The 13,403-nt window shown below is 38.6% G+C and overlaps 1 protein-coding gene across 6 annotated transcripts in view; it reads right to left on the reverse strand.

Annotated features, from left to right (window-relative positions):
* Positions 1-13,403, reverse strand: part of ARHGEF28 (Rho guanine nucleotide exchange factor 28) — a 272,376-nt gene that overhangs the window by 31,045 nt on the left and 227,928 nt on the right. For 5 of the 6 annotated variants that reach the window (XM_023538179.1, XM_023538175.1, XM_023538176.1 and 2 more), the window contains 5 exons: positions 11,147-11,278; positions 7,977-8,077; positions 5,127-5,165; positions 4,987-5,034; positions 283-765 (listed from right to left, as the gene is read on the reverse strand). In XM_023538179.1, the coding sequence (XP_023393947.1) occupies positions 283-765; positions 4,987-5,034; positions 5,127-5,165; positions 7,977-8,077; positions 11,147-11,278 (803 nt within the window). The remainder of the gene's footprint in view (positions 1-282; positions 766-4,986; positions 5,035-5,126; positions 5,166-7,976; positions 8,078-11,146; positions 11,279-13,403) is intronic. The other variant, XM_023538177.1, reaches the window with a different exon arrangement.

The raw sequence follows: 13,403 nt of genomic DNA on the forward strand, positions 1-13,403 counted from the left end.
CCGGGACAACTCAATTTAGCGTTTCTTCCCTTGGATAAGGGCGTCTCAGACTACAATGAGCCCACGATCCCAATAAGACCTAGGCCTTTCAAATTTCTGTATTTCAGATCGAGATGCAAAAGCATTGTCTCTGAAAGTTCCCAGCTTCTGCCACCTACATATTGAGTAACTCTTGTGAGCTCTTACATAAGAAGCAAAGAGACAGGGACCACCATGACTAAACCTGTCTTGGAGAGGCTAGCTGCCTTGCACACCGCTTTGCCAAGCACAGAAAAGCCGTACCTCTGTGCTTCCTGGAGAAAATGCTGCAGGAAGGCTGCTCTGCCGGCTGTGTTTCCAGCCGCACAGAAGGCTCTGCTGGGCCCGCACTCTCTCCCTCTCCCTCTCCACCAGGCGCTGGCCCTCCCTCAGCCGCTCCAGGTTCTGCTGGTACTCCTGGAGCTGCTGGCCCAGCTCCCCACGGTGCCTCTGCAGCAGCTCCTCCTGTGACTGGCACTCCCTTTCACGCTCCTGCAGCCAGCTCTCCTTGGCCTCCTGTTCCCTTTGCTGCTGGTCACACCTGCGGTGCCAGCGCCGCTGGTCCTGCTGGAACTGGTGCTGGAGCTTGTGGATGTTGACCAGCTCCTCACGCTGCTTCTCCAGGTTGCGGTACTTCTCCTGGTCCTGGAAGGGGCTGCCTCGGAAACAGGGGCCAGAGGACAGGCTCTCCTGCTGGAGAACCAGCTTGTGGATCTCAATGTGGCTGTCCTGAATGGTCAAGGCGGCCTGCCGGAGCAGAGGGGAAAAAAAGTAAAGCCTTCCACATTGTTTGCCCTTTGGGTTGGAACTACTTCTCAACGAAAGGAGCACAAGCCAGTTATTATCTCCTAATATGGTTGTCCTTTTCTAAGCTCCCTCCGAAGACCGACGTCAGCACCTCACAAAGGCTTGTCTACGTTTCCTCGTGGTATGGCCTCGAATTTACGTACAAAAGAAATAAAGCACAGAAGCAATACTCATCCCCCTCTTTTGGAAATGGGGTTCGTTGCTGAGTTTTGGATAACATTAAAGCAACGCTTCTGAATAAAAACTCAGTGCATAAATTCACAAGACTCTGCATTCCCGTGCTATGCCTCATTCTCTTTCAGAGTTCATGAGAATTAAGAATCTATACAAACCTGGTAGCATCCTTTATGTGAGTCTCAAACCAGAAATTACTTAAGCTACATTACATACATGAAGACATAAAAATAAAAGTCAACCACTGGCACACTTTTGGTAAATAATCTTTTTACAGTATAATGTTCAACAATCGCAGTTAATATATTTGGGATATGTAAGTGGTAAAGCTAGTCTTGTTACTATTATTTCTTTGTATTATAGCAGGAAGGTCATGCATAAAACACTAAGCTGAAATTCATTTGTTTAATAGATTGCTAACAGGAGGCTGGAATGATTAAGGGAACATAGATATTCTAAAGCCCAGAGGACATAACCAACCAGATTAAAAAAACATTTTGAGCTACGGTATCTGCCTATGAAAAGTTTGGCAGCATCACAGGAAATAATTGCCAAGATTTGGAAGGATTCCACAAACCAAACAAAAAAAATCTCTGTGAATGCCCTTGGAAGCTTTTAATTTTAAAAGTTCCCATTTAAAGTGCAAAGAAGCACAGAAGGGACAAACTGAAAATAGCCACATACTGGGTATATGTGTGTGTTTTGACTCATTATGAGAAATTATTACTCTCTTAGGGAAAAATTCACATTTTTCTTTCCTCAGAATTTTTAAAACTGTCCGTGTAGCAGATGCTGGGAAGATGAGGATTTGACCATTACCTCTTTGTTAGATCAGCAGTTTCCTATACTTTTGAAGGTTAAAGAATTAAGGTATATTTTAAGTTGGTACATGTCTTGGAATAAGACTTGAAAATGTATTCACCGGGCCTTTTGAAATAAAATTTATGTTTTTAAAATTGAAAATAATTTTTAAAATTGCAAATTCACATAAATATTTGATTAATGTCTTTTAGAAGTTATCACAAGGAGAACAATGAACATAGAGAATAGGTACTAATTACTTTGATCTTTATGAAATAATAAGCTATTCAGGACTCTGAGGACTTGTCTAGGGCAAATTGTAGACTATACCGCACCACTTAATTCTAAGAAATCCTAAGCTCATCAGTACAGTAAAACAAACAATCATAATTTTATATGTCAAAACTACCATAGGCAATGATAACTCTCACATAAGCATTACAATTAGTCTAAGTGCTACCATGAAGAGTTCCTCACATCTACTTAACACTGGGAATAAGACCATTCTCTTCTGTAGGATAGAGGTGGGATTTGAAGACTGGATAATAGTCATCTTCACACTTAAAGTTTACATTGATATTTAGGGTAGAGAACAGCACTTGCTTTCCAAGTTTAGGAAAATTCTCAATTCGCTCTCTCTTAATTTTGCTGGAATAACTCTGTGTCCTTTCTTTTCTGCCTTGCCTACACCTCATCTCTAACTCTGCTCTCCTAAATAGAGATCAAATTTCATTTTCATCTGATTCAAAAATGTTTATGTTAAAACTTCCATCATGCATAAGAGATTCAGCTTCAGAAGAGATAACTGTGCCATAAACAGAAATCTCTCAGAACCCATATACTTAGACCATATCGAAACTTTGGTGAAGAATCACTATAGAATTTGATATTTCCCATGCTGCTTCAACCTAATGAGTTGCAAAAATTAGGTCATTTAGGTCACCTGGCTTTTCTGGACTTTGAATCCAGATAGGGCTGCTTTCAATGTTGGAAAGAAGAGATACGACTTTGTGAGTATTTTCATCAGAGATACTCAGTGTTTTTGTCTCTAAAAAAGTTAATGAACTATACTTAAATTATATCCTTTATTTCAAGTTTAAAGGAAAGAATATTTGTTTTACATGATAAATTCGATCTCTAAGAACATCTACCCCAGACCGGCATATTTAATGTAAGACACTAAAGGTATTCCCACTAAATCTTGAACAAGACAAGGATGCTTACTATTACCACTATTATTTGATACATTTTCCGAAGTTCTAGCCAAAGCAATAAACCAAGAAAATAAAATCGATATATTTATTGAATAGCCATAATACCAGTTTTTTCAATTTTTTACTTTCTCCTCAGAATATTTCAAAGAATCAACAGAAAAACTATTAAAAGAAAAAACAAAATTCAACAAGTTGCCCATTTACAAAATAAACATATAAAAATCAATACTTTTATTATCAGCAACTTCCATTAGGGAAACTAATTTTAAAAAGTCCATTCACAATAGCAACAAAAAGACAAATATCTGGGAATAAACTTAGCAAAACAACAACTAGTACCTATATGAAGATAACCACAAAAGCTTTCCGGTAGAACATAAAATAAGAGATGACTAACAACATGTTCTCAGACAAGAGGACTAACTGTTGCAAAAGTACTAATTCTCCCTAATGTAGTTCATAAATATAATGAGCTTTTAATTTAGCAGTTTTGGTAGAAAGGTAAGAAACTTGTCAGTAATTCCAAAGAGCTTATGGAAGAATATGCAGATAAGCATAGAAAAATAATGAGTTGACTAGTACTGCCACATATTCAAATGCAATCTCAAACTTTAATAACTAAGACAGTGGTGCTAGAGCAAGAATAGGGAGATGATGAATAAATAGAACATAAGAGAAAGAAGTTTTTATGCAATTGAAGTATAAAGAAAATATCAAACGTAACATAACTTCACATTTTTTTCTGGTGAAAATTTAAAGTCAGACTTAATTTTATTTTCTTTTTAATATTCAACAGTTATGAAATAAGAAGTATAACTGGCTAATAAACCAGTAGGAAAAAAAGTTTCATCTCAACAGTAATCCAAGAAAATGCAAATTAAGATAATCAGATACCTTGACCAATTTTTTAAATTGAAGAGTAAAGAGAGGCAATGTCTACTAAAAACCTAAAAACATAATTCTGGTAACTGCTCCTAAGGAAATACTTAAATATTTTCAAAGAGATTAGCGTACAAGGATATCACTAGAGTGTTATTAATACAAAAGTATAAACTATGAGGAATTGGATAAATACAGTTCACAGACTGGAATATTATACAGCCATTAAAAATTATGCTATAGAATAATCACTGACATAAAAGGTACGTGTTGCAAGACTATATATAAAATGATTCTAAAAAACAGGAGGGATATCTACCATCATGACAATAATTCTCTCTATAGAATCAAGTCATTTTACTTATTTGTATCCTCAAATTTTTCTACAAATGTGTCTACAATACCACCATCGCTTTGATATCTGTTAAAATATTTTTTAATCCACAAAATTAAGCAATTAGATGTATTCAGCCTTTCTCATGCACACCCTAAGGGATCATCCAAACCTATAAGTCTTAATGCAAACATGGTGCTTATGCTTGTCTTTCCTTGTCAGACAGTAAGCCTTTTGAGGGTGGGCTTTGTGGTCCTTTTGCCTTTGTGTGCTGAGTCCTATGCATAGCGCCCTGCACAGACAGAGCACTCAATAAATGTTGGGTGGATGAACAAACAAAAGAATGAAGGAGCATACGAATTATTTAACTGCTCTAAAGGCCTAAGGCCAACATGTGGAAGTGAAAAAAGTTTAGGCGTGAATTTAAGTTTTCAGCAGAAAATGTGAAGTCATGCTACACTCACCTAAAAGTTTCATTGTGAACTTCAAGCCAGATCATATTCATCAGTATTTTTAAAGATATGAACTGTTTTATGGTTTCAGAGAAGAATAGTAAAATATAGTAGTGGCGCTGCCTTGTGATTACAAAACCAGGTGAAGTTCAACGCATCTAGCTGTTACAGCTGGGGGTTGGCATTCTTGTAAGATCATTCACTACCTTGCAAATGTTCTAATTTTTAAAGTATGGAAATCATCAAATAAAGTGAATTGCATTAAGAGAAACATTTACAAGGTCAAAAATGAGAGGAGCACAGTTACCTGAAGGCTATATAAGAGACGGGTTAAATTCTGTATCGCTTGTATAATCTGAAAAATAAGATCCTAAGTGTCAAATTCTTGAAAAAGCATTCATTATCCACAAATAAAGGATGGTTATATCTAAGATATGCATAGCTCACCTCTGACTGTGAAGAACCTGGAAAACTTCTATATTCCACCTAAAATACATAAAAACATAAGAAAATGAATAATCACTCTACTTTTGAAAAGCTACCCTGTAGTATTCCCAAATGTATGACCTTGGGCAAATCACTTCAGTCCCTCTAAATTCCTCTATAGCGACTGCCTCCTTCCAGAAATCAAAGCCTATAGAACTAAACAACCATTTATTGAAGCCCCCTCTATGCAAACTCAGTATTTGAGATGCTTGGCAACTTTTCACCCAACCATCCCTGAAGACACAGGGAAGCGCTGCACACTCTCAGTGACAATATTTACCTTGTGCAAACCATACTGTAAACTGAGCTCTCTGTGCTCAGGTTGAAGCTGTCTCCCAGGCCAGTCTGGCCCTGGCATCCTGGAGGCCAGATTTGAAAGCTAGAGAACATCATGCTGGTGGTCTCTTACTCCCTTTCTCAATGTTTGAGATTCATGAAGCCCAAATAGCCAGTGGTAGGATGAAGAAACCTGACCTAGAGGTGATCCAAAAGGAGTCCTAAGCTGACCCCCTCCAGATCCCATCTCTCAGAATTCACTGGACTCTCTGTGATTGCCTTAGTAGAAGCACTATGGGCAGAGGCCATGAATGAGGCAACCAGGGATCATCTGCTCCTGAAACATGGAGTGTCTGCCTCATTCTTCATCTCTCTTCCTACACATTAAGGGCACATATGGATAGTTTCTAACCACATGTGGAGGGTTTCTAGTTTCCAGAGTTGAACTGAACATTTGTCTATTCATTTATTGTTTGTCTTCCCTCACTAGGATATAAGCTGATGAGTAGCAGAATTTCATCTGTGTATTCAACGCTATTATCTGCAAACCTAAGAACAATGCCTGGTATAAAATGGACACTAGTTCTATTCTATAAGTAAACATCAAGCACCTACTATGTACTCCACACCTTATGCTATGAAACATCATCAGATTCCCTGCCTTCCAAAAGCCCACAGTCTCCCATTGCTCTTCTTTGAGCAGCTTTAAAGTAAAATCACAAGTGCTCAGGTAGCCTTGGACTTCTTAAATTCAATTAGTTCAGGCAGAGGATGCCTTGATGAGCTAGCCAGATCTCTGCCCCCATAATGCCAATTAAAGATTTCATTACTAACCAGCACCTCTTATAGGAGAAGGACAAAGGATGGAAAAGGAGATGAAGTTTATAATCATTAGATTTGTGCCCACAAGATAGTGGGGGATAAGAGCCCCCATTCTGTAGTGAGTTTTAGAATTCTCTCTGCATTTCTAGATCTGTCCTTGCTCCATACTCTATAGTTTTTGTAATAAAATATAGTACAATTTACATTTTTTATATTCTATAAAAATTAGAAACATAGAAATGAGTTGAGTTATGCTACATATGATTACTTTTTTCAAAGAATCACCAGGTTTGATACAAGACAGGAATCTTTAATGTCATTTTTTAATGGAGTTGTTCTGCCACCTTGTGGTGAATGTACATAGCTGCGGTTAGTGATTTATATGGGGTATTTTGCCATTTGGGTTACACATTTTATTTTTCAAAAATTCTTTCAGAAATGCTTTAAAAAAAAAAACTCTTACCTTAGTAAAAAAATCTAATTACAAAATATCCATTCTACACTTTTTTAAAGTTTTATTTCCAGTGATCCTGCCCTATATGTTAATTCATTTGGTTTCTCCAAATGCCTTATGAATGGCAAATTTTTCCAGATAGGTTCATCCAAAGAGGAATCTAGACACCTAATCTCACTTACCTGTGACTTAATCGTGGAAAGAAAGACTTTAGGGGTAGAAACTACCACAGCTTTCCATTCAAGAGAAAATGATTACTAATCAACCTCCCTCCCCTTCTTTCCTCTAATACAAAAGCAGTTGGAGGCTGCAAGCTTAAGTGAAGTCTGCATTGTAAAGGAAGGAAACCAGGAACATTCTAAGAAGAAAAAAGTTAGAAAGCTTACAGTCAGAATAAGTGGAGTAAAATACTGCATATCATTCCGATTTTCATTCTGGCCTATGAAGTTTTAAACATTTAAATCACAGGCATCTTTTTCCACAGATTTAAAAAACAATCTTTAGATTTGGTTTCTCAATTATTTGTATATTTATACAGAGATATATAATACATAAAATGTTACACACATAGAGAGCTGACACTTGTCATTTTACCACATTAACACTTGTTGGTATTTGGCAATGCACCTAATTTTATTTTAGATAAAGGTAAATTCTTGAGCCCAGTGGATCCTGGGGAGGCCCACTAGCCAGCTCCCAGAATCGTGTTCTTATTACCACACTATTTCTGACGTCTCAGTTTCATTAGAAGTTAATAGGAAGTTTCATGCATTTTATTTTTACAAGAGAGTGTTATAACCTATGTTTATAGAGAAGAAAAGAAAGGTGAAAAGAAGCAAGCAAAATTCCAGTCAAATTATTTCTGCCACTTTAGCGCCACCTGGTGGGACAAAGGCCTGGATGCCCAGGACCACGCCTTGGCCAAGAGTTGCTGAATGTCGTGGGTGAAAAGCTAGAGGCTTCAGTGCGGACAGTGAAAGCGAGACCAGAAGAGAGCGCAGACACACAAATAAACATTCGAGTTTTGAATCTTTTTAATAACTTTTCATTTGGTTCTTTGTTTACACCTACATGATATAGGAGGAGCAAGAATATTGAAAGAGGAAACAAGTTAGAAAGTTTAAATATAAATATTGAAACAGAGAACAATTCAGGAAAACATTTTCATACCACTCTCAGCCATGGACAGACCAGGACCTGGGGTAATTTTATTACACAAAGTAACCCGGGCTATTTACTAACAAATCAGTTCACAATACCTTCTCCCCTGCATCAGAGACCGCCAAGTCGGTTCCCACACCCTTGGTCCCGGGATCCACATCCCAACAGCCTCTTCCTCCTGTCCCTTCTGTGACTAGTGCTGGAAGCACACCATTGAGACAGAAACAAAAAGGACATCATCAAACATCAGCCAGAGGACTGGGCTCTTTTGTACACAGCTGACACATTTCCGAGTAACGAACGTCACAAAATCACATGTATTGGATACTCTTAAAAGAGGTGCTAAAACAGCACAGAGCAACACAAGAGTCCCTGCTCTCGGGGAGCTTACACGCTAATAGATACCAAACTGACAAACGGCACCGATTATCACTCTTGCGGAGAGGTGTTCATGAGACGGTGGTGGTACTGAGGGGGTAGATTCTACATCTTACTTTCATTTAATAGGAAAAAGCCGCCTGGGGAGGGTGAAATTGAGAACAGGTACTGCAGAACAAAAGCCAGGGCTGGCAGGCGCAGCTGCAAGGGGACAGGTCTGTGAAAGGCTCCCTGGTGGCCAGAAGGAGAGCAGCAGACCACAAACCCGGCTTAGAGGAAAGGCTTGGAGGAAAGGGGTCCTCCGGTAACAGCAGTGGAACATCTTTCTGAGCAGGGTGAAGGTGGCTAATACTTTATGGCCTTACAGTCACACACACTGAGAACCTGTCCCTATTTCCAACTAACCGATTTTTAAAAACAATTTCCGAGTGTGTTTTTTCCCTCACAATTCTTGCTTATGCTCTAAATTCACAAATACAATAAATACTGTATATTTAACCTATAAAAATGTAGAAATATTTCTAGTCCAATAATATTTTTATATACACATACAGATTTCACTCTATCCATTAAATTTCTGTTAGCAGGATTTTATTTATTTATCCATGTGAACTCAGTTAAAACGTACACCATGCTCACCTTACACTGATTAAAACTAGATCTTCCAAAGCCCTTTCACACACGGAATTTCATTGGAACCATGTCCAATCAAGACCCTGATGAAATCTTCACTCTGTGACACTATTTATAATTTTTTCCCCCAGTACCATCTTGAAACTTTATTTCTGATGAAGGAAATACATTTTTCTCTTTGTTCAAATGAGAGTCCTCTAGGACACCAAGGCACTCTTCTATTACAAATAAATTTTTATTTAAGCAGAAACTGCTTCAAATTATATCAGCTAAACTAAGTTCATTTTGCCCACGCCAGTCAACACTTATTCACTTATAGTGAAGGGACATTTTATAGAGACTTTTCTGTCTCTAAAAAATTGGTTCCTCCATTGGGTACCATTCTTAACTCAGAGAGATGACAAAAACATTACAAAAACAATTAGCCATTCTCTCTTTCTTCCCCCTCAAAAAAAAAAAAAAAGAGAGAGAACCATCAAGTGGGAAAGGAGCCATCAAATGGGTGAGTCGATGAAGGCAGAAGACTGGAATATAGATCAGGTCTCTCTATTTCTGTATTCAATTTCAGAGTAGACGAGAGGGTCTCCAGAATTTTTTAGGGAGTAGATTATACTCATCCACCTGGTTAGGTACATTGAGGACTAAACACAGAGGGCCTTGCTTGGTATATAAGCTCAGGCTGACATGAGCCTGACTCAGAAGGCCCCAGTCCTCAAAGTCAAATCCGGAACTGACCCATTCAGGAACAGAGCCTCATTTAAGAATAGTATTTTGCTCTCACCAACTTTATAAACGGAATCAAATTCTTGTAGCACCATGTTCTGGTCCAGCCAGAACTGAATAGGTCTTTGGGTAGCAGACCCCATTGACATGTCCCTGCCCCTCCTCTACATGAATCCTGGTATCAGGCCACTATAAAGAGCCTCTCAATGGTTCTGGCAGATGTCCTGAGCATCTCTGGGAGCTCATGGGAGATGTGGGTCCTGACAGAGAACTTTCACCGCCTGGTCTGCAGGGCGGGAAGGTCATGTACTCTGAGCAGCTGCAGCAGCAGAATGGAGACCCTCCCAGCTGTCCCCGGGGCGAGGCTGAGAGCAGCAGACCCCAACATGTATTTTTAGATAGAACTTCCTCAATGGCATAATGAGGTTCGTCTTTAAAAAGGAAATCACCCAGGGCAGTACAACTCCCCTGATGAATCTGGGCTGTGTTGAAATGAAAAACATATGTGCACATTCTGAAAATAGAAACCCAGGATTAGATAAAGCAGAACTTGAGAGGGTAAAATAATTACTGGTGCTAGTTAAATTTAAAAAAAAAAAAAAAGTATAGAACTTAAAAACTGTATGGTTTCCATATATCTTAATTTACCAAAGGATGTTTTTAAAGACATTCCAAGACAATTTAATCCTCCAATCTCTAGCTACTAAAGATATTTTATCTTGTGCATATAAGACCTGGTGGGAGTGAGGTTTCTACCACCCGAACATAATAAAAAATATATTATTTTTTTTAAATATCTTCTTCTCCATGTTCTTATCTCAGAAACCTTTAGGGAATTAAGTATTTAGCCTCCAACTATACATATAATAATACAATTAGGTTCAGAGAAATTACTTAAATCAATTCTCTACGTTCTATTTTTCTGTATTTAAAAAATATTGAAACAGCATTTTTAAGAAATGATTTCTGACCTGAACTAAAGTGTATGACGACATTGGTCAAGAATCTTTTGGCACTTCTGCTTCTAACCATACCACCAAACCTCGTGTGCGCACGTGTGTGCCCGTGTTGGGGGTGTGTACGTGTGCGTATGTGTGTGTCTGTGGTTCTACATTTCTGAATTATGCTTTTTCTCCATCGATGCATAGATTAAGTTAAAGGACTTGTTCTCTGATAAACTGCAGGGACCCTATTTCCAAAAAAAAAAAAAAAGTTTAAAAGTTCTTTCAAAACTATATTCAATAAGTTATACAAAAATGAGGCAGGGTAGGTTTGGGGAAGGTACAAAGCTTGCCTGGGTAACAGAGCAGTATAACCCACCAACTATTCCTTTAAGTCCTTGTCCTTGGAACAACGGTGTCATTATTACACACGAAGGAGGCTGGTGTGTTTATTCTCAGCATTTTTCTAATTTTAAAAAACACATTAAGGCCTCTCCAAATAGAAACAGAGTTACTGCCTTTATTTTATACAAACACTATACGCTCCAGGGGTTGCGTTCAGGCTCATGGCAAAGGCCTGCGTTTTCACTTACAAGCAGTAGGTGGTCCTGGTGCATCATGAGGACTGAGCATGTCTGTCAAGGCAGATTCTCCACACCCTTCCTCAGATGATTGACAGGCATCACCCATCTGGGAGGCCTTCACTGCAACTTGTAGACTCTCGGCTAAGAAGTAGGAAAACAAAAGTAAATTAAAAATTAAAATATATAATATTTAAATCTAGACCAGGAGTTAGCAAACTATATTTGGCCTGTGTCTGTTTTGATATGGCCCAGGAGCTAAAAATGATTTTATATTTTTAGAGTTGTTATTTAAAAAATATTGAAACAGCATTTTTAAGAAATGATACATACACATGCATGTGCACACATACACACACACAGAAAGAAGAAGAATATGTTGCAAAAACTGTATGTGGCTTGCAAAGCCTGAAATATTTACTCCCTGGCCCATTACAGAGAAAGCTTGCCAACTTACAATCTAGACCAAAACTTTAAGCATCATTTTGGTAGAGAATTCAATTAAAAAAAAAAAAGAAAAGTGCCATATAAAAATATCTCAAGTGCAACTTTCAGTAAATTAGTATGCTAAACATTCAATTAATTAAATATATCAGGCATTAGGATTGTAAGACTTACTCCGAAATATAAGCTATTCTTAAAAGAGTCTTTACCCAAACATGCCTTAAAAAAATAGAGATTCACACTCCTCACCCTAGACCTGCTGGATCAGATTCTCCAGGGGAAAAAGCAGAGGATTTGCACTTTAAACAAGCATCGTAGGCTATTCTTGGGCTATAGTAAGACTGGGAAACACCACACAAAGAAAGTGAAGTTTTTTATTTACAATAAAAGATTTTCAACTACCATGGAAAATAGTATCATTTTGAGGACCTTACAAATATTTCTAAAACACTCTGATGATTTAATTCAGCAAACTGAGCAGCTACTATGTTCTAGGCACTAATGGGCATCCAATAACTAGTAAGGAGAGTTTATAGACTGGAGGAAGAAAGAGACACAGACAACTATCTATACCATGCGTTCGCTGCTAAGTTCTATCGTCCAGATATTAAAAAATGCTCTAGTAGCTCAGAGGAGCAGGAGGGTTACAATAGCTGGTGGGAGTTCTTAAAGAAGATGAACACTGAGCAGAACCTTGAAGAATGTCCTTTTTTTCAATGGTAATTCCCTCGCCTTGATAAGAATTCCCACTAAGTCTCTCAGCCTGGGTGTTGATAGTCAATGACTGAGGTGGATTTTCCAGCCTGGGGCAGAACCTCAGCTGCTCTGGATTCTCTTAAGCAGCTGGGTCTGCTTGCTGCTCCCCAGCACCTCCATCCCATGGTGGGCCAGAGGAATTCAAGCAGGTCAACTTACAATCAGGCATTAGGGACAGTTTTGGTGGGGGAGGACATGAAAGCCACTGGGTAAAATTAACAGTAGGTGACTTTTTCAATAAAGAGATCATCAAAGATAAGGAGAGGGTCATTGGTTCTTCTCAACCCATTTGAAAGTCCTTTTGGCTTTATTTCTAAAATATATCTTGCATCTGCCCACTGCTTTCTACTTCCACTGTCAGTAATCCGGTCTAGACCAAGGCCCTAACATCCCTCATCTCAGCTTCTGTAAGTGCTTCCTGCCTCCGGGCAAATTAGTCTTCTCTCAATCTGTTCCCCATTCAGCAGTCAGTGTTCTTTTCAAGACAAAAATAAGATGATGCCACACCCACGATTAATGCTTTCAGTAACCTGACATCAGTTTTGGAATAATTTCTTTTTTTTTTAACCATGGCCCACAAAGATCTGGTCACCGCCCACCTCATGGCAGTCTCCCTTGATCTTGCCAGCTTGGCCTTCCTTCTTTCCTCGAGCATGCCAAGCTCATTCTAGATGCAGGGACTTTGCACGCATTGTCTCTCTGCACAGTAATGGTCCTCCCTCAGACTTCTAGACGACTGGCTTCTTTTGTCTTTCAAGTCTCATCTCAAAAAATAATCTCCTCAGAGAGGTCTTCCCTGACCCCTGAAAAGCCTTCACCTCATTCTAATCCCATTACCTTATTCTCTTGTGAATTTCTGAAATGTTCTTGCTTCCTTGTGTATTGTCTGTCTTCTTCCACTGGAAGGTTTTATGAAAGCATTACTGTTTTCTTAGCACCAACCACAGTGCACAGAATAGATGCTCAATAAATATTTGGTGAATGAATGAGTAAATCCAGCAGCAGACCCCACCTCCGCCAACCTCTATGCCCTTCTAAAGACCTCAGTTTCCTCAACTTATGAAATTAA

This window comes from Pteropus vampyrus, unplaced genomic scaffold (assembly GCF_000151845.1).
Source record: "Pteropus vampyrus isolate Shadow unplaced genomic scaffold, Pvam_2.0 Scaffold213, whole genome shotgun sequence".
In the NCBI taxonomy this organism is placed as follows: domain Eukaryota; kingdom Metazoa; phylum Chordata; class Mammalia; order Chiroptera; family Pteropodidae; genus Pteropus; species Pteropus vampyrus.